Source organism: Sylvia atricapilla, chromosome 6, assembly GCF_009819655.1.
Source record: "Sylvia atricapilla isolate bSylAtr1 chromosome 6, bSylAtr1.pri, whole genome shotgun sequence".
Taxonomy (NCBI): Eukaryota; Metazoa; Chordata; class Aves; order Passeriformes; family Sylviidae; genus Sylvia; species Sylvia atricapilla.
The window spans coordinates 1,808,574-1,835,215 of record NC_089145.1 but is presented as its reverse complement, the minus strand read 5'-3'; the positions used below and the strand labels follow the sequence as shown (position 1 = coordinate 1,835,215).

General features: G+C 45.2%; 1 protein-coding gene across 1 annotated transcript; it reads left to right on the top strand.

The window, feature by feature from the left end:
- The first annotated feature begins 2,355 nt into the window (after nt 1–2,355).
- Nucleotides 2,356–19,470, top strand: CCND1 (cyclin D1). The gene is made up of 5 exons (XM_066320467.1): nt 2,356–2,883; nt 4,642–4,857; nt 5,381–5,540; nt 10,607–10,755; nt 15,789–19,470. The coding sequence occupies exons 1-5, from the start codon at nt 2,686–2,688 to the stop codon at nt 15,942–15,944; spliced, it is 879 nt and encodes a 292-aa protein (XP_066176564.1). The 5' UTR covers nt 2,356–2,685; the 3' UTR covers nt 15,945–19,470.
- Nucleotides 19,471–26,642: the final 7,172 nt, after the last annotated feature.

The window sequence follows — 26,642 nt, the reverse complement described above, 5'->3', positions numbered from 1 at the left end:
AAGGAAGCGCCGTCGGAAGCCCCCGGGGGCGAGAGCGGCGGAAGCGGCCGCAAGCGCGCATCCCGCATCATCCCGGGATGGGGCTCGGGCGGCAGGGAGCGCAGCCCGGGGCTCACGGCGGCGGCGGGGCGGCGCCGCTCCCCCGGCCCGGGCAGGTGCGGGACCGCCCGCTGCCGCCACCGGGGCGAGCGGGGGCGGCCCGGCGGTGCTCTGGCGCTGCCGCCCGGCCCGTCCCCTTTGTGTCGGCGGGACCGGGCGAGCCCCGGCCGAGATCTGCCCGTCCCGCCCGGTAACAGCCCCGCGCCCCCATTGGCTCCCGCGCCGCCGCTTCCTGCGGCCGCGCCGCCTCGCGGGGGCTCCCCGGGCCCCGCGCCAGCCCCGCCCGCCACCGGCACCGCCCGCCCGCCGCGCTGCCCCGCGCCCCGCCGCGATGCTTTTATGAATGAAGCGGCGGCCGCGTGCTCCGAGGGGGGAAAAGGCACCGCAAAGGAGCGCCCGGCGGCGGGGTGGCGAGGCGCGGGTGCCGCGCAAGGGAGAGGGGCCCGCGTGCCGGGGATAAATGTTTGGGAGGAAGGAGCTGGCACGGTCCAAGGAAACGCGCCCGGCTGCCCCAAGGGCTCGCCCTGCATCCCCAAACCAGCCGCTCGCCAGAAAGGTGTTGGGGGTGTCAACCAAATAGGGTCCCCCCGGATGTGCATAAAGAGGCGCGTCCGATTTCCGAGCCGAGAGCGCGGGGTCGTGCGCGTTTCTTCATTTAATATTAAAACCTTCCCGGCCAACTGAAGGCGTGAAAACAGAAATGCGCGTCCTGTGCGTGAAGCACAATAGTCAAGCGGAGGGACAGGGGACAGCTTCCTCGCTGAGGGACTCTCGGAGTCGCCCCACGGGCTGTGGCATGCAAGGGGAACTGAGAGCGCGGGGCCTCCGACATCCTCCTCCTCCTGACAGAGGGAGACAAAATGGAGACAAATGCTCAAGCAAACGAGCGAGGATGGGCAGACAGTCCATGCAAAGAGATTACATAAACACACAACTGTGCAACAACGTGCCCTGTGATCTTTGGCACCGCTCTCCCCGCGGGTCACGCAGGAGAGATGCTGTGTCCTCCATGGCCCCTGCCACCAGCTGGAGTTTCTGCCATCGGTGCTGTAGGGCCGGCAGGTATTCCAGACACCCCGGGCGATGCTAAAGCACCGAGGCCGAGGTTAATCCGTGCGCCCCAATTTAGGCCTGCGCCGCTTTGGTGCGGGACAAGTCGCCGCTCCCAGGCATCGGCCTCACCTCCGTGGTTCCCCAGCGGGCCTCAAGCCGCGCTCTCAGCCCCTCGCAAAATGCGACTCTTAAGAGATGCCCCTTTTTTAACAGGAACAGCGTGAAGCAGAGCGTCCTCAGGTACAGGCAGCCCGGCCGGGGAGGCAGAGTTATTTACGGCGGGGCCCCATCACGCATGGACAGAATGTCCTGGAGACGCGGATGAGGCCCCTGCAGGCTCCGGCTGCTGCCGGCACCTCCCTCCCAGCCCGTCCGCCCGTCTCCCCATGGGTGTTGGAGGGAGCCCTGGCCACCATTTCGCTGCTCCATTTCGCTGGGATATTTGTTCCTGGGTGGCGGTGAGCGGTGGGGGTGGGGTGCCGAGCGTGGCCTTTCCCGGTGCGCGCTGCCACCGCCTGGGATTAGCTCTCGCCCTGTCCCCTGCCACCTCCGTGCCCCTCTGGGAAGGTGAAACCTTTAAAGTGAAAGGAAAGACCTTAAAAACAAACATACAAACAAACAAACCCCAAAACAACCCAACCAAAACCAAACAAAAAAATATTAGAAAAAGAACCGTCTTGCAGAGAGGTTGGATGCCCCCCCCCCACACCCCCCCAAATTGTTTAAAAATTTTGGTGTGTGGCAAAACCATCGTGGCTGGGAAGGAAAAGGACTGAAGAAACGGGAGAAAGGTTTTCCCTTGGGATCGGCTGAGTAGGCATTCAGGCTGGCCTTTTTGAAGGACAGTGTGGCAGGTACGCGCCGGTGACAGCAACAACAACAATAATAATAATAATATTAGTAATAATAATAATAATAACAATAATATTGATAGCAAATAGCAAGACACTGGTGCTGCTCTGCTCCCCTCCCTTGCGCCCCCGTAAAATTCTACTAAGTCTCCTTGCATTTCTCTCCCTGGTGTCTGTGTGTGGCCTTAGCCCCATTCATCATTTGGCTCCCAGTGCAGAACTCGCTCCATTTTTAAAATTATGCATGATCCACTGAAGAGACAATTTGGGTTTCCCCCACCTCTCCCTTGCCCTTGAAGAAAGCGAGCCCTTGTCTCATTTGCATTAAAACCCTGCTCTCTATAAGCTAAGCAAAGGGGAAGGACTTGAAGCCTATGGGATGGCTTTAGGGCTCTGCCCCTTGCTTTTGGCTCCCTCTCTCTTTCTCATTCTCTTTCGTGCTTTGATCTCCGCTTAACAACAGTAACGTCACAGGGACTACACCAGGAGAGTTTTGTTGGAAGTTAGAAAGTTTTGCAGCCTCCCAGAGGGCTGCAGCGGCAGTAGCAGAAGCAGCATCCAAGGGACTCCTGGAAGGGGAAGAGAGAGAGAGAGAGAGAGAGAGAGAGAGAGAGCGAGAGAGAGAGAGAGCGACTGACTCAGTCCTGCTGCAGAGAACTGACTCGAGGCGACGAAGGCAGACATGGAACATCAGCTGCTGTGCTGCGAGGTGGAGACCATCCGACGAGCCTACCTGGATGCCAACCTCCTCAATGACAGGGTGCTGCAGACCATGCTCAAGGCAGAGGAGACCTGCTCGCCCTCCGTCTCCTACTTCAAGTGCGTGCAGAAAGAAATCTTGCCATATATGAGGAAAATAGTTGCCACTTGGATGCTGGAGGTTTGTATCTTTTCGGGGACTTTTCCTTTGCAAGCTCCGGCACCGAAACGAATTAATCCGGGGAGCTGCCGCTGCCCCATCTCCGGCCCCCCTCTCCCTTTCCCCCGGGGATCGCTTCCCCAGCGCGGCACACGCTGCCGTGCCCTCGGAGACGCCCGCGTGGAGCGAGGGGATGCGGCCCGAGGTGGCGGTGGCCGCTGTCGCCGGCTCCGTGTCCCCGCTGCCGCCGCCGGCTCCCGGCGCCCAGGACCGGCGGATTAGCCCCCTCCCGGTGCCCCCGGGGCTCGGGGGGTGCCCGGCACCTTTTCCGGCCGTCGGGGCGAGGCGGTGCCGGGGCAGAGCCGGCTCGGGGCTCCCCCGGTGCGGCGGGGAGCGGCCCCGGCCCGACCGCCGAGCCCCCCGGCCGCGTGGGGCCGCCGCCAGCCATGCCAGCTCGTGTTTTCTGGGGATTTTATTTTAAATTAATATCCTTGTACACGTATGCAAGCGGCTGCCCGTGCCAGTATTATGCGCCATCTTTGTTCTTTTATTTGCGAAGCAAAAAGTGTTTATTAATCGGGAGAAAAAAAAAAAAAAAAAAAAAAAAACACAAACACACAAAAAAAAAAAAAAAACCACGAAGAAAAGTCCCGGGGATCAAAGCCAAGGGTGTGTGTGTGTGTGTGTGTGTGTGTGTGGCGGGGGGAGCGGGGGAAGGGGCCGGGGGAGGAAGGTCGGGGGCCGGGGGACCCCGCTGGGGCTGCGGCCAGGGGGACCGGCCGGAGGGGCTCCGGCCTTTCTGGGGGGAGTTGCAGGGTGAAAGTTTCTTTGTTCAGCGCGAAGAGAGGCTGGAGCTGCGGTCACCCCTCAAAGGCACGCTTGTACTGCGGCGGCGAGCGGCAAGGTCGCCTGGGAAAAGCCGGTTGGAAAGGGCCTCGTCCCTGGCGGGACACGTCCGGGGGGGCTCCCAGCGGGAGCCCCAGGAGCTGGGCTACATTTTCGTGCCTTTTCGGAAGCTCTGGGTGCCCGCGATGTATTTTTAATTAATTTTTGAAGCCGCAGCGCCCTGCCTTGCTCTGGGAAATGTCGCGCCGGGCTGTGCTGCGGGGCGAGAGAGGGAGGCGGTGAATTTCACTTCGGGGGATCCCCCCGGAGCCCCCCAGCAGAACCAAAAGCACGGGGCTCGGTAAAGGACCCCCGCCGCTTCATTTTCAGCCTTTTTTGAGAGCTCGAGCGATTTTTCAAATATTTTTAAATATTTTTTGAAAAGATGACGTCTGGGGAAATGAGGCTGGACGCCACCTTTGTGTCTCGACCGGAGAGGAGAATCGGCAGCACAACGGCAAATTAGATGAAAAAATAAAAGCGAAATAAATAAATCCGGGGCCGAGCCCGGCTCTGCACCCCGTCCCCGACCACGGGGGTTCGCATTTTCCTCCGCTTTCCGTTTTCTTCCCTTTGAAAAAATTTGTTCTTAGGGGCTGGAAAACTGGGCACAGACCTCTTCTTCGATTACCCCCCTCCCCTTTTGCCATGAATCGCCTGCGGGTTTCTAACGCAACATTTCCCCCCACTTTGTCACTCGTGACTTTCATTTTCTTTGATGCCGCGGCTTTTCCCATATTTATCCATTTTCCCCAACTGCCGTTCCCCCTGGTCTCCTTCAACCTTGCCCTGCAAAGCCTGGGGGTGAGGGAGGAGGGAGGGCGAGAGCAGCGGGACAAGCCTGGCTTTCGCCTCAATTAAATTATTCTTCAGCGATCTCTCTCCTTCTTGCAGGTTTGCGAGGAGCAGAAGTGCGAAGAGGAAGTTTTCCCCTTGGCTATGAATTATTTGGACAGATTTTTGTCGTTTGAACCGCTCAAGAAAAGCCGATTGCAATTGCTCGGAGCTACCTGCATGTTTGTGGCTTCAAAAATGAAGGAAACTATTCCTCTGACCGCAGAAAAACTGTGCATTTATACAGATAACTCCATTAGACCCGACGAATTACTGGTAATTTCACGTTCAGTCACTTGAAGAATAAAAAAAAAAAAAAAATCGAAACAAACAAACAAAAAAGAAAAAAAAAAAAAAAAAGGGAAAAAATACAGGGGAAAAAAAAAAGGAAAAAAAAAAAAAAAGAAAGAAAAGGAATGGCAAGCCTGTACGTTCGGAAGTGCCGGCCAGGACTGCGGGGCCGCTGGCGGCGGGCGGAGCTGTGGATGCGGCGGCGGGCTGGGATAGGGCCGGGATGGGCTGGGGATGGGATCGGGATCAGGATGGGGCCGGGATGGGATCGGGATGGAGATGGGAGCGGCCCCCCCGCGCTGCCCGGGCGCGGCGCTGGGCGGCCCGCGGGCTCCTCCTGCCGGCCCCGGCGGGGGCTGCCCCGGCCCGGGGGGATCCCCGCACCCCGCCCCGACCCCGGGGCAGCGCTGCGCCCCCGGCACCGTGTGCCAGCGCCTCTAACCGCCTTCCCCCCCTCCTCTTCCTCCTCTTCTCTCCTTCCCCCTTCCCCTCCCTCTTCTCTTTGCAGCAAATGGAGCTGCTGCTGGTGAATAAGCTGAAATGGAATCTGGCCGCAATGACCCCCCACGATTTCATTGAACATTTCCTTACTAAAATGCCTCTGGCAGAGGACACCAAGCAGATCATCCGTAAACATGCTCAGACTTTTGTGGCTCTGTGCGCTACAGGTATGAGCCCTGCACGTTGCGCGAAGCGCGTTGCTCCCCGGCTTGTAAAGCTTCCCGTAGCTGTTGGTCTCGGGCGCGCTCGCAGAGCTGCGGGGAGGTAGTTTAAGCCCCGATTATTGCCCCTTGTTTGCAGAAGGTGGATTACTGTGCCAGAGGTAAGTTTCTCTTTTCAGGAGACGTTTCGCTTCTGAGTGGCAGTTTTGTGTGGTTGTCAGGGAGGGAGAGGGACCGCTGCCCCCCGGCTCTCTGTAGCTCAGCGTGGCACGATGCCCTCGCCTCCCCACACCGGGGTGATGTGGGGGGCTGCAAAAGGCTCGCTGCCCGTGCGGGGGAATCCCTCCCCGCCTTGGATTCATTCTGTAGGACGAGTTTTTAAAGGCGGAGGGAGATTTCCCGCTCCCCCCCTTCCCCCGTGAATAGCACTGTGTGGGGGTTTTAAACCTCCCCTCTTCAAGTTGCCTCTTCTCCCCGCTGTTCCCCGGTGGCTGGTGGATTGGAGGAGGGCCACGCGGCACAGAGGCTTTTCCTGGCACCGGACCGAGCCGCTGCCATCTGCACCCTCGTGACCACGTGCTGTGCTGGAGCCATGAGCAGGGCCAGCCTCCAAAGACGCCAAAGAGTCATGGCATCCACGCTCCAAAAACCTCGGTTGTGGGACATGGCCGGTGACACCCGTTCATGCCCGTGTAGCCTGTTTGCCAGAGGTTGTCTTTGATGGGAAAAGGCTGAAGGAAGATGGCAGGCGCGCAGGAGGAGGAGGAAAAAAAAATTATATATATAAAAAAGCTTTATTTTGCAGAACCAGCCCCGCTGCAAGGTCTAAAGATAGAACAACCAAGCCATAAAAGAGAAGTTTATAAACGCTGGCATTGCTCTTCATTTTGGGCCTAACATCAGCTCGTGAGGGGCAGCTCGTAGGTGAGGTTGCCAGGAGTAATGCTCCTTGCTGGGAAGCACCACAACCTTCAAACCACCGGCAGCAACATTTTGGGAAGGTCCAGTGTGTCACTCCACGCCAGGTTCTACCAGCTATGAGGCTGCTGTGACTCTGGAGGTGTGATTTGCTAAGTTTGAAGCTAAAAAGAATGGCCACCCGGGCTCCCCTTCGGATGTGGGGATGTTTAACCTAGGTTGTTGTGTTGGCAATGACAGGGATGAAAACAAGAGTAGTTCAAAGGCTGGAGACTTGCTAAGAGTCCAGTACTTTGATCTACTGTCGATGTTGTTATGTTTCTTTTAGGAAGCACATCCAGTGCCTTTATTTAACACTGCTACACACCACAGCTGGAGAATGGATCAGTAAATGAGAACCATGTTCTGGGAGTTTTACTTAGCTTTAAAAAAAAAAACAAAACAAAAAAACCAGCGCTGAGCTCACCAGAGTTGAGGCCCTCTTCAGCTCCCTACTGAAGCTGGGAATATTGCCTGGGGAAGGAGCACTCGGAAAGGCTGCCACTAGCCTCTGTGTTTTTATTGTTATTTTTGGATGGCAGGGGTTTTTCTCTACCTTTTGCTTTTCTCATGACTTCTTTGTTGGCTAGCGAAGATCACATGTGGCTAAAGCAGCGTCTGGACTTTGCTTTGCTGCTGCTGTGTTGTGCTGCATTTCCCCTTGCCAAAATGAACCTAGATGGACTGCAAATGCCATGTGCTGCCTGGATGCTGTGGGGCCTGATCCAAAGTCCACTGGAAACACTGACAGCTCGCTTAAGTGGCCTCAGGGGCAAGTGCAGTCTCTCCTTTGCCTGTGTCCTCCTCTGTAAAGGAGGTTCTCCTCGGAGGAGACTGCAAAATAACGCTTGCTTAGAAAACAAGCCCTTGGCCAGTTGGCTTACCAAGGTGAAGGCTGTGGAAGTTTGTAGATGAGTGTGTATGTGTTTGCTCCAGAAAAAGAAGGTTACGCTGCAAGGTGAAGTTGTGGGGAATTCCTCCTAAGCTCCCTCTCCAGTTGTCTGGCTAGTAGAAGTAGAAATGGGTTTGTTTGATTTGGTTTGGTTTTGAAAAATCCATTTTCACCAAAGGATGCCTTTGTGCTGTGGTAGGTTCAGGAGAATAAGCGAAAAAAGAAAAAAAAAAAAAAAGAAAAAAAAAATTATCAGGGGTTGTTTGAAGTTAACACATAATTGAGCTTAATGAATGGGGCTTTGGCATGGCGGAGCAAGGCAGGGAGAGCTCAAAAGGAAGCAGGCCTCTTTTGGCCCAAGTTAAGACCGGTGTTGAGGGAGAACTGCAGCTCTATACAAGCATAACAATGAATAGCAACAAATATTGGAGCTTCAGCGTTTCATTATGTTGCTCTGGTTATCAAAACATACCAGGCTCCTTTTTATTATCTATTACTATTATTATTATTATTATTATTATTGCTGTTATTATTGTTGTTGCTTTGGTCCTCTCCGAAGGAGAAAAAAGATCCCCCTTTGAAACAAGCGTGTTACAATTGTCCCTTTCTCCGGCCTTTATAAAATTGGAAGTCTCAAGGTATGTGACCAGTTGGAACCTGTTGCATCTTGCAGCAAGTGATTTATGTTCACAGTTTTGATTTGCCTCAATGAAAAGATTTTCATTCATAGCCCCCAGCTCTCCAGACGGATGGAATTGCTGCTCCATTTAAAAAGGAAAAGGGGTGACTCGCCTTGTTAGGAATTTTTTTTAAAGAGCTGCAGCGCCTATATGCCTGCTTTGTCCTCCCTTCAGGGTGGCTGGCATTCTTCTCTCTCCTCCCCCTCCTCTCTCTCTCCCTCTCTCTCTTTTTAACAACGCTGAAGTTGTTTATTCTTTTTGGATGAAGTCTCAGATAGGCTACTGGGGATGTGTGCTTCAATTGATGGGGCCCCCTACCCCATTGTGGCTGTGTCAGGTCTAATTCATCTCACCGAAGCCCCCTTGTTCCTGAGCGCTCAATAGCGCAAGATGAGGCGATGGAGGCTGACAATGATGCCACACTCTTCACTTGGGGGCATCCAATTACAGGCGAGAGGGGCCCCCTGATTAATATGCTGAAATTAGTGGCCTCTGCCACAAATAATTCCTTGTTGAGTTGCAACAAAAAGGCAGTCCATGCTGCTTGTCTGGAGTGGTTATAGGGACAGACACAAACTGGTCATTTAAACTTCATTATCACTTTTCCACCTTTGAAAGAATGAGGGTGTGACTATGAATTCATGTTCTTGTTTACTGCTCCATTTAAAGGAAGAACGCAAATATTCATCCCAAATGCGATGCTGTCAGGACGGGCTCATTAAAGTGACACATTTTTGGTCATGTCCCGTTTGTGGAGCTCCGTAAACAGTGTTGGGAAGGCACTGCCACCCTACCCCTCTGGGCAACCCCATCCTGGTGGGATCCGTGCTGAGAATCCCCTGTTTCCCAAGTCCACCTGCAGCTCTGTCAGTATTTCAGGTCAGGACTGGTTTTGGAATGGGTACAGCACCAATAAGCAGTCTAGACTGCTGGTTTGTTTTTATTTTTTTTGGAGGGGGAGAATGACAGCAACTTTGCTAGAAGGTGGTGGGTGTGTTCGTATCCGCCCAGATGTGACCAGGTCTGGAAAAGGGGACAAACCACATTTATTTTAATGCATTTATTTTAACGTGAATGAGGTAGCTTTAGCTCAAGGTTGCCTTTTCGCTGGCGGTGCATCCTCAAAGCCTGGCCAGAATTTCATGTATCAGTTTAATTCTGGAGGTTTCTGACAAAGTGCCCCTTTGAAGGTGGGTATTGGTCAGGGCCACAGTGGAGTGTCAGAGGTGTCTGAATAAACAGATTCAGAGCCAGGACTTCGAGAGTCCTGAAGGCCTTAGCTCCACTGGTAAAGCATTTACACAAAAGTTATTTTATCATAATAAAGGAGATGCATGATTTAATACTTAAACTCTTCCACTGAGCCCTCTAAGCTGTCCATTCCTTTGATTTCATTCACGGGTTTGACAGATGGTTTATATTTTTCCAGCCCAGAGGAAGTTGTATTCTGATAAAAGCTGAAGGGAATGTATCTCAGGTTCTGGTGTACATTGTGCCCTTTCCCTTTCTCCCTTACAAAATTGGACCTTGACATGTGCCACTTGCTTCCTTTGTTCCCCATTCACCTCCAAGGTGTTCACTACCACAGGATCAAGTGCATTCCTGTTCAGTAGAAAAGAGTCTTGTCATTAAAATGTGGGCTACTATTATTTTAAAAATGCAAAAAAGCTCAAACCAAACTAAACAAACCCAAAGGAAAAGCGTGCTAAATGGCAGAGATAGCCCCCTTAAGGGATCCTGGGAGTGGCTTTGTGGAGAGACCTACAGCAATGCAGTCTGGAAGGGGGCCCAGCCTCTTGTCAGCATGGTGTCACATCAGAATGTAACTGATTGTCCGCCAATTCTTGGGACCCCCGTCACTTAGTTATGCCACATTTACATTAAATCCCTGTTGCCAGGATGGATGGCAGCCACTGACAAGAGACTAGGTTGAGACAAAGCATTTTTAAGATGAAACCTTAATTTAAATATGGATTATCTGCCTCCTGACGGGGTTAAGCAGTCTTTCTTGTTTCTTTCTTTTTATTGATGTTGTTGTTCATTAAAGCAATATTCCTTTGAGTGTCAGAGCAAAGGTTTCTGCTTTAAAGGGCCCCAGGACTCGTTGTTAGAGGGCACCGTGGATCTGACCACGCAAAACACTGCAGGATATATGAACAGGTTTTCTCAGATGTGCAGTGCCATTGACCCCTGTGGCATTATTCACAGGAGCCAAGTATTTTAACACTGGAAGAATGGGGGGCCTGCTTATGATAAAAGTACCTCAAAGTGATGAATGGCCTCCCAGGCCCAGTGCTAGGAAGGGCCACTCTCTGCAGAGCAGTTTCTCTTGCGGATAAGTGTTTGCAGGTTTGGACCTGTAAAGAGTTTTAGAGCAGGAGGCACCTTTCTGCTCACCATTTTCCCTGCCTTTTGGGATGCAATAGTTGGCAGGTGAAAGCCATGCTGGTACAAAGAGTGCATGTGTATGGACAGGCTTCTCCTAAAGCAATCATTTCAGTCTTTTTTTTTTTTTTTTTTCTTTCTCTCCTTTCTTCATACAGATATTAAATTTATTTCAAATCCACCCTCCATGATCGCAGCTGGCAGCGTGGTAGCAGCTGTGCAAGGCCTGCATCTGGGGAACACTAACACTTTCCTCTCCTATCAATGCCTCACACATTTCCTATCACAAGTTATCAAATGTGATCCGGTAAGTGACTCTTTCTCTCGGTTGATCTCCTGCATTAAGGGTTTTTGAGAATGAATGCCTGCTTGCTTCATGGGAGCTAATCTGACAGTAAATCTTGGGAAAGGTCAAGCCTCAGAGTGGGGGTTCTCCATGTGTTCTCTTGTGCCCAGCCTGCTTGTTTGGCTGTCATGATGCCCACTGATAATCCGTGGTGATGCTGCTGCAGCTCCCAGATGGGAATGGCACATCCAGGAGAGGAGAGGAGAGGAGGATGCCCTGCACCGACTTAGGACATGGCAGGGGCTGTGTTAGCTGGGGGTAATTAAACCTGGAGCCCCTGTAAATCAAAACCTGGGGAATAAGACCAGGAAACAGTTACTGAGACCTTGTTGTATCTCTGACCTTATCTCTGACCATTCTTGAAACCTTTTATTGTGCCAAGTGGTGTGAAAAAGCTCTTCTTAAAAGAGTTTCTAATGATCTAATTTGGTTTATTACGTGCTAGACCTGCACGGTAGCTGGTATTGAATTCCTTTTTGGAACAAATGCTTGTCCCACGACTTTCTGACAAGGTAGATGGTCCTCACAGGACTCTTCATTTTGCCCTGCAGCTTCCAAGAGATGCACATCAGTAACTAGTGAGCAATAAACCTTTCATGAGTGAATGGGCCAGGAAGGGAGTCTACAAGGAAGACCTAAAGTCAATGATCCATGTCATAATGGTGTGTGAAGTTGGGGCAGAGTTGAGCTTTGTTTTGTAACAATGTGGAAGACCAATAAATAGATGCTTTAAAAAGGTTCTTGTGAGGTCTCCAAGCGCTGGACAATGAGTCAAATAAAGACAACTCTGTGGTTAGGGGCAGAATCTTGGGAGATGCTGTTAAATTATTTTACACGTTAATAATTGAAATGCACAGCAAACTGTCCCAGCCCAGCCACTGCAGAACTGGAATTGTATAATTTGGCTTCGTTGGCAGGATCGAGCGATTTCATTGCAATTAATTATTCGCAAAAGAATATTTTACTTTTGATAGACCGTGTGAAACGGTGGCTGAAAAATGTGCCATCTCGGCGTGTTATTTTGATCACCTGAACAGTGCCTCAGTATTGAGCATGTTATTTTTGCCACTTACATCACTGCAGCTGAGGTAACACAGTATGGAAGTGGCAAATATTCTCAGAAACTGAGATGCTGAATATCCTAGGAGATGCTGAAATGATGGGCCACTCAGTTTGGTGTGCACGTGTGATGCTTTTTTAGTCAGTTTGTGAACAATGCAGATAATTCCAGTGTGGGGTTGGCCACTGTCCAGGCTGAGATGTTTGAAGCAGGCACTGAGGGAAAATACTTGCTCTCTTGTTCAGGCAGCATCTTGATTCAAACTAGATGATTTAACCATTCCTGATACTGGGCACTGAAGTGGATTCTCTCATATGGAGCAGAACAAGGGCCTGTCCTTATGTGGCTTGACTTAGTTGATGACAGAGCTCTTGAAAAAGAAAACAAAGTTGCTTTAGCAAGAAAGAGGATTTTTGATTATTTAATTTTAATTGTCCTGGGTCATTGCAAGGCCACAATGTGTTTGACCTGGGATTGGTTAACAGCTTGAATACGGAGTAAGGATTTTGTATGGATCGCTGCAGTAAATTAGCATGACAAAGTTCTGTGTACGTACAGGTATGTCGCTGTGTTTGGAGTGGCGTAAGGGAACAGCAGTTGTTCTGAGGGAGGAATCTGCTTGGTTTCCTACAGAGCACGATTCCCCTGCAGGGAGACTTTCCCCAAATACCTGTCTATACAGCCCATGGTATCAAATGCCATCCCTGCTATCCCATTTCACGAGGATTTGTATGAGGTGTGTTATGCCCCAGTGATGGCTCCCCTTGTGAGGGAACGTGTTTTACATTGCATAGTCTTGGAATGTTAAGAGCAGGGCTGGTGTTCTCCCTGATGATCTGTTAGCTGGAGCAGCAGGTCTGTTGGATTTCAGGCTACATAATTATACTTTTTTACCTTTAGTCTCGAAGAAAGCTGAATCTAAAGTAAAATGAATATCACCTGATTGGAATTCCTTTATGGTTCATGTTTATATGTTGGTAGGAGTCCAATTTCCCATTTTGCCTTTGATCAGGGGTAATTAGAAGTCAGATAATCACAATTAGAAGTCTTAGGCTGTCTTCCATCATTCTGTTCTTGACCCCATCATCCAAACAGATGGAATTTTACCTGACATTCATTTCCAGGCCAGAAATTTGCTAAACTAGATTAGATTGGGTCTCCATGCTGTCTGTTAGTGCACTGGAATTCGCCTCCTGCCTGCCCCTTCTCAGAGGCACCTTCAAACATGTGCTTGTTATCCAGAACAGGTCAGGCAGGAACAAAGGATTTCCAGGCAGTTGCTTTTTTGTTGTTGTTTGTTTCCTTTCCCATCTGACCCTGGAGTCTGATCGTGTCCACTGTGTCTTAAAGGTATTTGACCACATCAGTTAAGCTAGCAAGTCTTTTTTGGTTTTTTTTTTTTTCTTCTTCTTTTTCACTGAGGAGCTTAATTAATCCAGGAAAGGTTTATGACCTTGAACAAACTGTGGGCATTGAAAATTTGGGTAGTGAAGCAGAAAAGTTGTTGGGAGAAGTTATCAGAGTAATGCACAAGTTTTGTATTTGCTTTTCAGTGTTGGGCAGTACTGAGAATGAAAATAGCTTTGATGAGGTTGTTCACAGTGAATTTTATGTTTTGCTGTTGTTTTTTGCTAGCTCTAATACATTCCTACAGGCAAACTATTTATCTAATAGTCGTGTGAATAAGACAGACAAAATGCCTTGAAGAGTAGAAAAACCTTTTCATTCAACTGTAGCTTAAGTCAGTCTGTTTATGATAAATTGTAAAGATTGTTTAAAAAGAAAAAGTTACAGCATGCTGTACTCCAAAAATTTTAAATGAAAAAATAATTTCTGTGCGCAAAAAGTACCTTTAAATTACATAGTCCTATGTAGTTATTCATAACTGCACTCCAGAGGGAGAAGAATAGGTATTTATAGAAATTCTTTTGAATGGTTTTAGTTTTCAGTGCTCAAACATGCTATATGCAAATGGTCAGGACTGAATAAAAAACCCCCACAAAATTCCCATCAAAGCTCACCATAAAAATCCACTCCTGCCTGAAAATAAATTAAAAAAACCCCACCCCAAAACAAAACCCAGGAGGATTAGTTTTGCTCTGAAGAATAAAAACGCATTCAGTTTGGAGCGCTGAATTTGCTGAAAGAGAATTATGCCCAGAAGTGGCTGTGTAAAGCCAGGAACACCTAAAAGCTGTGCTGGTGTGCTCCTCTTCCATGTGTCCTACTCCAGGGGCCAGGGAGGGTCGTGGTGCAAGGGGGAGCCTCAGAGGCAGGATTGATCCATCATATCTGGAGGAGGGCTGGGTTTTGATTATTCAAAACTTCATAGAGACCTTACTGTGGAGGCCATAGGTACGCAGGAGCGCTAAAGGCGTGATGACTTTAGGATATGAGGCGTTTCTTTTTGTCATTTAAAATGCTGTGTGTCTCTGTCAAGAGGAAATATTACACTAGGGTTTAAACCAGGAAAGGTCAGAGGTTATGTGTTTTCAGTGAGCTGTAACTGATGGTCTGATCTGCTTAGAGGTAGGATTAACCTCCCTCTCTCTCAGAAAGGACTTGCAGAGAATTGTTTGCTTGGGTTTCTAATCTTATTTTACCCCAAATGCCATGTGCCCTTATTGGTGGCAGAGGAGATTCTTGTGGTAGTGGAATCAGTGAAAAGCTGGTAGATCACACAAGAAGCCTCTGAATGAAGGCAGAATTGAAACTGGGAAATAAAGAAAACAGCAGGCAAGTCACCCTCTCAGGAAAACAACATTCATTCTCAGTCATGCACATCCTAACACTTTTGACGGCAATTTATCATGGAAGACTGGGTTCACCGCAAGGGCTAACACATGTCATAGGTTAAATCAGAAAAGGCAATGCTGAAAGGAAACTTCAAAGTCCTTAATACACAGAGTTAAAGATGTTGGGGGGGAAAAGCTTACAATGTTTGTTATGAAGATAAGGGTAAACAGCATGCTGGATGAGTTTTGGCAAAATGCTGTGGGATTGTTTGGCCTATTTAGGGCACCATTTCTGTGTCACTGCAGTGGGTGTACAGGCTGCCACAACCTGCAGGAAGTTCTGCTAAGGTTGAGCTAAAAGGCCTTCTGGTTGCTGGGAACCTGATACATCTCCTCATGGTATGGCATAATGCCCAGGGGAAGTCGCCTTTCCCCACCACAGACAGGATCTTCCTTAGTTCTTTATGTTTTTTCTAATTCCCAGCGAGGCCTGTGCACCCTCCTGACCCCTCAGGAGGATTGTGTGCACATCCAGCTCGGAGAAGACTCTTGGGAAGTGAGAGGAAAAGGTCTGAGATTTCCAGGTGGATGTGGTAGCACACAGAAAGTTTGGATGGACTTGGTAGCGCATGGTTAGGGAGGCACTTTGTGGTGCTTCTGAGAGACCTCTCTGCTTTGGGGTCATCCAGTCCAGCCCATCTCTGGAGATGCTTTCAGAGTTAGGAATTTATCAGCTGCCCACAGCTGGACATTGCAGCAGCTGGCAGGCAGCTTTGGGCACGGGCATCTCAACATACATATGGCATTTCTAAGAACTTCCTGTTACTGGAATTTAGCCTGGGGAGAAAAGTCACTGTGAGAATGGCTTCTAGCAGACTCCACTGCTGAGGGGTTGCTGGAGTAAAAGTAGAAATCACAGTTGTGAGCGCTGGGCTTGTACAGAACTGTAAAGAGCACAGGCAGAGAAGCAGCAGTGCAAGGTGCAATCTGCAAAAAAAGGGTCTTGCTCATCCAGTCCTTTCACTGTCGGGTGCTCCTGCTCTTCTCACCCTCCTTTTCCAGCCTGCTGCTCTCCCAGATAACCCAGATAACATTTCTCCTGCTTTGTCAAGGAACTGCTGTTTTAGCCTGTGATCTTTCTAAAGGACTCTCGGGTCTCTCTCTCTCTCTCCCCCCCCTTCCATTGCACCCTCCTGCAGGATTGTTTACGAGCCTGCCAAGAACAGATTGAGTCCCTCCTGGAGTCCAGTCTACGCCAGGCACAGCAGCACAACGTATCCTCAGAAACAAAGACTGTAGAGGACGAGGCAGACCTCTCCTGCACACCTACTGATGTGCGAGACGTGAACATTTAAAGAGGACTTCTTCATCTTCTTCTTCTTCTTCTTCTTCTTCTTCTCCTTCAATGGATTTGCTTGGCAAGAAAAGCAGACGAAGAAAGGGCATCTGAGAAGGAATCGGCATCAGGATCTCCCCCCCAGAAACCCTTTGCTCCAGGACATTTTTATACCAGAAGGGAAAACCAGTTTGTTATATTTTTTTTTCTTGCTCTGTCTCCCTTCCATCTGTGACTTCAAACAAACAAATAAACAAAAAAAAAAAATACCCCAAAAACTGTCTTAAAAAAAAGAAAAAAAATAGTATTTGCATTACCCCCAGGGGTTTGTGCTACAAAAATAGAGGATTTTATACAATAATAATCAACTAGTTTTTATATTAAAGTGTTCTTGTCTGTATGTTGTAAAAATAGGCATTAACACACGAAATGTCTCCAGGGGAGGTATTAGATTTGATTTCTTACATATAAAACAAACCAACCAACCATTTTTAAAGTAGAAGAGGTTGTTTTTTTTTTTTTTTTAGCTAGTAAATGAAATATTCTTTTTCTTTAAAAAGCATAGCTTTAACGCAGTTCTAGGCTTTTCTGTATCTTGCTTGCTTATGCATTTAGTCACTTTATAATTCATCTGTAAATGTTTATTTTATTTCCTTAGGTTTTTTTTTTTATCCTCTTCACCTTATAAATGGTTAACGTAACCCATAAGTTAGTGTATGTTAGTATGCAGCATTATTATATGTTAATCTTTTTTTTTTTTTTTTTTTTTTTTTTTTTTTTTTTGGTGCCTGTGGATTGCCTGTGCATTGAGGCATTTGTAGGGTTCCAGCTTAGCAGGGTTGGGAAAGGCCAATGTACTACTCATACAGGACCCTATTATAAAGAGAAACCGAAATAGTGACGTAATATATTATATTTTTGTAATCTTCCTATTTTTGTAGTTACCTGTGTAAAAATGCTGATCTGACCCCACAGATATTCAGCCTAATTATGGTCAGGTTCAATCCACAGTTTGGTCTTTCTTTTTTTTTTTTTTTTTTCATTTGTAATATTCTAAAACCATTCCATTCAAAGCACTTTCAGTCCATTAGATATAGGAAATACATTCTTTTATTGTGTGGGAATTTTTTTTTGTTTGTTTGTTTTTTTAATGGAATGGTTTGGAAATATATAAACTGCTTGTTGGCAAACTTGGAATTGCAAAGCAAGTGCATTTAACTATGGTGTTAGAGGAGAGGTGATTCTTTTTTTTCTGAAGGTTGTGTTCCAGTGAGAGAAAATTGCATTCACAAATTGCCAGGATATCTTTCCTTTTCTATAGAGAAGTTTGAAGTTTAGAATCCTTTGGTGCCAACTCATCTTTATAAATTAGGGGCCTTAAAGGTTCACATATAGGACACATAGTTTTAAGGATTATCGCTAGATGTTTTTACAACTGAAGGTTTTTAAACACTAAAATATATAATTTATAGTTAAGGCTAAAAAGAATATTTATTGCAGAGGATGTTCGTAAGGCCAGTATGATTTGTAAATTAATGCAATCGCCCCTTTTGAAAAAGAAAAATCTTTCTACCCTTGATGTTGCAGTTTTAACCCAGCTTATTAAAGCAAAAAAAAAAGGACACGCTTCAAAGAACAAACCCAAAACCAAGCAGTCTATTTGGCCCCTTCCTATACATTTTCAAAAGCAGTCTAACCATGAAAAAACGCCATAGTTAATAGATATGAAAATTGGAGTACTTGAAAGAAGTTTTTATTCCAGTATATGCCCCCTTTTTTTTTTTTTTTTAAATTTAGCTACAAATAGAAAATTTGCACATCTTGGCTATGTATCTTTTTATTATTATTTTAGAAAGTAGCTGAAGGGACGTGGACATAGCTGTTGAAGTTGATGCTCGAGGAGAATGTGATGGTGAAATGTATGTGAGAAAACTGCCGCTAAGGTGTTGATTGTAAAAAAGAAAAAACAGCAACAACAACAACAACAAAAAAAGAACAAAAAAAGGAAAAAAAATTAAAAATTCAAAGATTAAAAAAAAAAAAAAAAGAAAAAGATAAAAGAAAAGGAGTGGATGCTCCGGTTTTATTGAGCTGCTATGGATAAATTCCCAGCATGGTTTGAAAAAAAATTAACATTGCTTTTCTGTATCTTTGTCATTGTGTTTTGCTGCTATTTTGTGGATCAGTTGGTTTTTTTTTTGTTTTTTTGTTTTTTGGTTTTTTTTGTTATACAATGTCATATACTGCCATGTAATAGGTTTTAATTTTCTCATAGAAAATTATATTATTGACATCATTTTTTTTTGTAGATTTTTTATGTGATCAATTTTTACTTAATGTGATTACTGCTCTATTCCAAAAAAGGTTCCTGTTTCACAATACCTCATACTTCAGTTACCCGTGTCTAGACCAGGTTTTGATGTTCTTACAGTGCCTCATAGTTCTACTGCAAATGGAAATGCATCGAACGTTGCTCTGAATGGGTCTCTGCATTAATTTAAAAACCAGCAGACATTTCAGAAGATCAAGTAATGTCAAGGGTTGGTTGTTTTTTGGGGTTTTTTGGGGTTTGGTTTTTTTTTTGTTTTGTTTTGGTTTTGTTTTGGTTTGTTTTTTTTAAAGCATTTTATAAAGCTGGATTCTTTGTCTGATCTGGGGTTTATTATCATAGTAGTTTTAAGCTGTGTTATTAGCCACATTGATATATGAAAGGTGCATTATAATATAATTCTTGTGTGCCACCTGATGTGGTTCTCCCTCAGCTGGGACACATCATTTGGTATGATAGGTTATCTTCTGGAACTCTAAGTATTTTGTGTGTTTAATCTGTTATTATATACTAGGGTTTTTTTGTTTGGGTTTTTTTTGTTTTTGTTTTGTTTGTTTGTTTTGTTTTGGTTTTTTTTTTTTTTTTTTAATTATAGCATAATGCTAATTTAAAAAAAAAGCCTGTAAATCTCATAAATAAGCCAGCTAACAGAGTTGTATGCTGAAGAATAATCTAGCTGTTGCCTGTATGCTGCTAAACCAAAACAGAATTAGAACTCATTTTGAGGCAAATGCAGTTAAGATCCTACATAGTGCATAAATAAGCATTGCAATGCTACTAGCAGTCGCAGGACCCAGGAGGACTGGATACATTCTGTCCAAATTTCAGGAACATTTCTTACTGCTTACCTCATAAAACACTTCTGTTCGTGGCATCTCTGTGTCTCTGAACCAAACATGATTATTGAGTTTAGTGCTTGTTGGTTTTATTATGTGTTACACTGAGTGGCAGTGTGTACTGCAAACTTCTTTAAAATATTGTATGTACTGAAAAGGCCAAATCCAGATAAGTGGGTTCACATGCCAACAGAGATGCTTTATTTGTCACGTTATTATAACAATCTGTAGTAAGCAAAAGCAATTCAGATTTGTACATTTTTATATTGTACTTATTGGCATCACTGGTCTGAAATGCACATTTTCACCAACAGACCTGTAACAGACAAGTTTCCAGCAAAAAAAATCTAAAGTCTAGAAATAAAATTGGTAAAACCCAACTGTTGTTGTCTTTTAATTAACTTTTTTTTTTTTTTCTTTTAATGGCCTTGAAAATGCTGAATGGTTTTAACTCTCCAGTGCTGTAAGTAAAGAAAATGACATTTTCTAGGTTGGACTCTCCACATTTTAAAAGCTGAAGACCTTTTGTTGTTATTTTAGGAAGCTGTGGGTGTTTCGAGCCATGGGTAGGTAACTGCCTGCCTGTTACCTTTTAAAGAAGCAAAACATTTTTTCCTGCCTGAAGACTTTATTTTTTTTAACATCAAAGGAAATTAGTCAGAGCAAAAATGCCCTTTGGGAGTTCATGTGAATAAAGGGTAAAACAAAGTAGGTGTTGGATGGCACAGAATGCTTGCTGGTATTTTCTCATCAGTGGAAGGTTTTGTGTCCTAGAAGATGTTTACAGAAGACAGTTAGTTTTAAAAGCCAGTTGGTTAAGCTGCCGCCTTCTCTGTGCCTTTCCCTCAGACACAGCTTTTACAGCTAAGATAATAAGGAACAAACTCGAAAAACATTAAAGCCTACTAATATCATGTAGAAAACAAACTGGACCTAAGACAGGAATTAGATATTATTACCGTGTAAAAAGAGAAAAAAATTTTAAAAATTATAAAAAATTATGTTCCAATACATGTTCCAAAATACCTCTGAAAATGGGGGATGCACATTAACTATTATTATTATTACTATTACTATTATTATTTTCAGAGCTGAACACAGCAGAAACACCTTCTTTTCGGTGGAGATGGTCATGCATATAACCGAGGTATGATTATTTATCCTGTGAAATCATTTCTGCCTTAAAAAAATCTGTGTAAAAGGCCAAGTGCTCGTCCTCCCCCCGTCACAAATTAGAAATTCAGTATCTGCCTTCTGAGTTTCCCATTGACTAAACTTCATGTTACAACTGATTCTGTGCAGCGAGTGCAGCACAGGAAATGAAAAATGAAACTCCTGGGCTAACTTCTAACGTGTTAATCGTTGTCTAGTGCAGAATAAGCTCCTTTCAGGGCAGTTACCACTAGATGGGAAACCACCTGCAGCAGAAGAATCCCAGATGAGCTTGTGTGAACTCGGTGGTTTCCCAGTCATTTCAGCCAGAAACCTGAAGCCTGTGTGGCCTGCTGTAAAATCCCAGGTCAGGTGAGTGAAGTAAAACCAGTACAAAAGGGGTCTGGTTTGTTCCATTTGAAACGGGCAGTTCCTCTCTACAGTGAGTTACACTGGGAGGTGTAAAACACTGAAAGGTGACCTGAACTAAACTCACAGGGACTTCAAAAACACATCACGCCCAGAGCTTAAATTGGTCTGGGCCAAAAATGATTCATTTTTCCCAGCATATTAATAATAATAAAAAAAAAAACCTAACAACCAAACCCCCAGAAAGAACAAATAGCTTATTTTTGTATGGCTGATGGCTCAACCCTCTGATTTTAAGTGTTTGAAAGCCAAGTGAAGACACACTTAGGGGATCTTGACTTCTGACCAAAATCTTGTGCTGATAAAACATTACAGTGATTCAGTGAGAAATGTAAACCAGTGATTGGTTGAATGTGTTAAGTCGGTTTTGCCATTCCTATCTCTTTTATAAATGCTATTAAGCTGACTAAGTGTTGTGACTTAAGTAGGTTCTAGCCCACAGAGTCAGCTCTATTATTTACATTTTCCTTCTCCTGAACATCATCTCTTAAATGCAGACTCCTAAACTTGAGCATCGGGTGAACTATGCCAGTATTACTCACATTGCAAAGGGCAGAAAGACAAGAATGTAGCAAGAAAAACAATTTACTATAGGCAGCAAAAAAATGCACGTTCAGCTAGGCTATGCTCTAGCTTATTAAGGGGAAAATTACTGTATTTTTTTATATCAAATTGAGATACCTACAAAGAAAAACCTCCAACTGACCTCCCAAAAACCTCCCCAGATCCATTGCTGAATTCAGGCCATTTGACAATCTTGGACCTCTTATGAACACCTAAATTCCAATGCTCTTTATTACAGAATAAACAAGAACTAGCAAATGAAAAAAACTCAAAATCCACTTGCATTTCAAGCACAGCTGGCATTTTAAGTGATAGAAAACTCCAGAAGATAGAGAAGAAGTAGAAGGTTGAGCTGTTGTTTTTAAGAGTCACAGGAATGACCCATGCACGTGGGCTACATGCACTGAGATTTCTACAACGGGACAGTGGAAGTAAAGCTATAAATGATGGCTTTTTAATGAATTCTGTCGGCATCATATTATCAGAAATATGTCTCTTCAGACAAGGTGTTTTTATGCTCCCACAAATATTATTGCTCGTAGTAATCGCGTTGGCATGGCCAGCATAGACGCCCATGGGCCTTGTGACTGAGTTCCACACCAGTCAAGTGATGAGAAAGGGATTGCAAATTAGACAGTGGGATTCCACCGGTAACTTGGCATCTGCCAGACTTCTGATTTTGTTCTTTATGGCCAAGCAGGGCCAAATGTAGGAGGAAGGCAAAAGTTACCCTTTTGCTTCTTTAACATGATAAACATTGAAGAGTGAAAACAGAAATAGTTCTTGCTGATCCTACAGCACCTGCAGAGCCCTACCCAGACCTGTCCTCTTTTCTGCCTGTGTGAAGACCAGGTATTAAAACGTCTCATATTTCAGGAAATCATCAAGTATTCACAGGCATCATTTTTCTGAGGGCTCTCACATGAAGAAGGAACTACTGGCAGAAAGATGCTGTTTCTCCATGGCAAATTGGGAATAAGGCACATGGGCAACATCTATACTCTGAGGGGCCCTGCTTGGTGCAGAATCTCAGCTACCGAAGAAGAGGGCAAGAGGAGCCTCCTCCCCACCAGGTGTGGAGAAAGAGAATGGCCTGGGAGTGCTTCTGCTGACAGATCCATGGAACAAGAACTGGCTAAGAGAGCAATCCCTCAGGGCTGGAGAGAGCTCCAGGTACAGACCTCTACCAACACCAGGAATGCTCAACTAGAGGAGGAATTGTGACATGCAGGGGCAGAGCTCAAAGCCAGGACCTGAGATGTGGACTGGCCAGAGAAGGAATCTTCCTCTGGAAGGATCCATGTGGGGGGCAGAGGTATAGAGCTCTGAGTCCTGTGGTGCTTGTAGCACATGCATCACAGAATGGAAATTGTTACACCCCGCCCCGCCCCTTCCCTGAAGAGTAAATACATTTTAGATTCTGTGTTGCCAGAGTGGTTTTGTTTCACCCATCCCACCTGGCAGCAGTCCTGTGACCCCCGGCTTAGTTCCCTCACAAGGCATATTCCATAGGTCCTGCTCTCCTGTGACCTGCTGCCTGTGCCTGGGGTGTGATCTGTAACCTCAGCAGCAGCCTCCAAGGAGCTGGGCTGAGAGGGGCAGATCCTCACCTAAGGCCCACGAAAGCACCAGCAGGGCATTACGACAAGTGACCTGGTGTCCTGAGCCACTGCTCGGATGGCAAACTGTCTGCAACGGGTAATTGAGCTTTTTGATGTTTCATTTCTCCCCTTTTTTAGATTGTATCACTCCAGACTGTCCAAACACAGGGTATTATTTTTGAACAGCTTTCTTTCCTCCGTGGACACCCCCAAGGCCAAAGTTCTTTACATTTTGGCTATTTTAAATATGAAGAGCAAAGCTCCAGCCAAATGTATGCTGTTAAATTTCCAGAAGACATCATAAATTATTTACTCATAAGTAAACATTATTTCTTCTAAGTGTAATACATTTCTTTTGTGGGTTTGACTCACTATTTCTGTGACCATTTCAGTCACTCACTCCAACCATTTTATTCCTTTTAGAAAACACATCCATTAGCCACATATTTTTTTAGGTTTCTTTTTTCCATGGAGACCCTTGGACTGCAAAGGATCAAGAAGGGTTCTTCCCTTATGGATATGATTTTCCAGTGTCAGTGAAAGAAGTTTCATCTGCCTTAACTTCTGCATGACAGTGCTCAACAGTACAGCAGAGTCAAACAGCACAAAGCCTCACATGTTCGTGGAACATTGTTTCTCCCCTCCACAAACAGCTTTCCAACCACCAAAATCCAGCCCTCCCATGCTTTTATTAAATCCCCCTGGGAACCTGCTCAACATGTCTTCATGAATCTCTTTCCCCCATGTTTCTGCTGAAGGAGTATTTCAGGCAAATCACAAGGCAAGGCTCCTTGAAAAAGTGTCTCCATGCTTTTCTCCAACACCATTTGTTTCTTTCTCATCAGTTTGAGGAATAATGCTGCTGCTGGAATTTTCTGAGATTTGTTCCTCTTCCTACTGCATAAGAGAACTTAAAAGAAGACTGAGACATAAAACTGTAATATAAAGCCAGGTTCTCAAAATGTGGTTCTAACAATGTACTTATGGTGAAGCAGGGTAATGAACTCCCAAACTGTGGTCCCATCATTCTCTACCTTAATCAGGTGTTCTGACCATGACACATCAAATGATGCCATAATCCACGTGGGATTAGGTTTCCAGTGTACTTAACTACCTGCCCCACAACCAAGGTCTCCTCAGGAAGGAAATACATGGCAGATATAGAAATGCTTAGAAATGACATTCTGTTCTGTCTGTTCTTAATCTCAGAGTAATTTGCTTTTTCACTTGTATTTCAGAAACTGTCAAGTGCTTATTAACAATAACTTCTGTATGTGTGTGTGTTTTTAATAGAGGTAAATGGGGGCCTCAAAAATTCAATGTCTGCACATACATTGCAAAAAAAAAAAAAAAAAAAAAGGCAGGCTGGTTTAGAGAACAATGTAGGCATGTGTTTTTAAACTACTGTTCGTGCAGTCTGGTCAGGGCTGTGTGACACAGTATATACAGTGTTTTGTCATCCAAGGAATGTCTTTGATCAAGAGTTTATGCAAGAAGAAAAAAAAAAAGCCATGAAACCCTAATCCGTTCCCACAGTCCAGTAAACGTGAGCTGGACAAACAGTGGACAATAGCAGCAAAGCTTGCTGCTGGAACAATGGCTGCAACTAAAAAAATTAAAGGGTTGCTGACTCACAGTTCCTACCATCAAGAAAGATTCCACATAGTGTTGATTATTCCCCAGAATCCTGAAGATGCTCAAAGTTAAAAAGTGTTGAGAGAAAGCAGCGAAATAGGGGACTAAAAACCAGAAATGGAATACAGTGACAAATGCAGAGCTGATTCTGTCTGATGCACAGTCAGGACTGAACAGGGACTGAACAATCAACCTCATTTCTGCTGAACATTTTGCTAAAATAGAAGTCCATGTTTTATTAGGAACAAGTATCAGTTAAATTCTTTCAGACACGAGGCCACTATTTCAGATGTCATACAAATTCTGCACCACTAGAACGCAGCTTTATAATTTTTCCAAGACAAAAGTTTTATGCCGTTTCTTATTCCTACTCAGAAATCTTCCCAAAACCAGATACACAGAGTGCTGCACTAGTGCTCAATTGGTCATGGTTATAGAATGGGATAAAATAATTTAAAACATCGTCCAGCAAGCTGCTTTGGAATCAAGTGACACCGTGTCTGAGTTTTTTCCACCTTTCATATATTCCATGCATTTAGGAAGTCTCCCTTGTTCTAGATGAGCTTAGTGACCGTGTCTCCTTCCACGCAGTAGTGCAGCATTTGGTAAGTGGTGCTAAAGGATTCCAGCAGGAAAAATGCTGAAAAAAAATCCCAATTACCACACTTAGGGAATAAACAGTCCAGTGACTGAGGTAGGAGCATCCACAGTGTGATGTGAAAGAGATAAGTTAGCTACAGATGAACTGACTGTGCAGGCTTTCAAAATAGCACACAGAGTTGTTATTATTATTATTATTGTAATTTTTAAAAATTATTTTATCACCCCAGGCTAGGCTGGTCCTGCAATTCCAAACCCTGGGACACACTGAAGTGCTTCAGCAGTGCATTGCTCTAGTTGGCCTTTACACATCAGTCCCAGACACCACAACTTGCAACTGGGAACCTGCTGAACTCCTCTCACACCTCCCAAATCCCCGTTTTCCCTGGTGATACATCCACTTCTGTGGGAATGTGTACTGTCACAACTTTATCCATTAAAAAAACAACTCTGGCAGACTGCAAAATGAGAATCTTCATGGTTACTTGCCAAACTATGAAAGCTGAAGTTTTAGGCTGCAATTAGACCAGAAGCTGTGGTTGTAAGAAATTGCAAAGGGCACTCTTCAAAAGGCACTGAGAATAGAAAGAATTAAAACATTACCAGAAATATCAAGTTCCTACTCTAAAGCACTGTGGGATAATTAGGGTGCAGGCAGACTTCTGACAGATGGATCTCCCTGTATTCCAATGCAGGAAGTTGTATTTTCAGCCAAAGTATAAATTAAGCAGTCATAAATACAAGGCAGGCCCAAACTATCTCTTGGATCTCTTCAAAAACCAAAACCTATATAAATATTGAAACTGGTTTATTGGAAAATTAAAACTCCAAATTTAATCTCATGTGGAAATTATCACGACCTTGTTTCAGAAAAACAAATCAGGATTCAAATGAGCCAGAATACCTCCAACAGGGTTAGTTATGAAGTAAACAGTTGCACACCCAGATTCTTTTTTTTTGTTTGTTTGTTTGTTTTCTGATTTATTTCACCCATTTCTGTCAATTACAGATATTCATTCAAAGCTGGAAGTGATCACCTTTAGTACAGCAGACAAGAAACAGAAAGGAAGTTGCTTAATGAAGACAGAACAAGAATTGTGCTTGGGAACTTTACCAAATGGTATTCAAGGTTTACCTTTCAGCTGATGCCTCAAAATTCACTATTTTTTTCCCTCACACATTGTGGAAAGGAAAATTACAACTCTTCCAGACTGCAACGACTACAGCAGCCTAGATCTAATGAGCTGTGTATCCACCTTTTAATAAAATTCCATATTCCACAGGCTCAGCTGAGAGATGATCATGAAGGAGACAAAACAAGCTGGAACACAGTCCAGACAAGTCAGAAATTGGTGAGTGAGATGTTTCAAACATTCCTCCCTAACTACTGAGCTGTAAGTAGGGCTGGTGAATGAGTACAGAGATATATCCTTAAGTCTTACTTCTGCAAAACTTCAAACTTTTTGGACAATCAACACCAAGCCCCAATCTCTATGTCCTGCTTTACAGATAACCAATATCACCATGTACAAGGTTGCATATTTTTCTGTATCTTTATGACCCTAAGACAA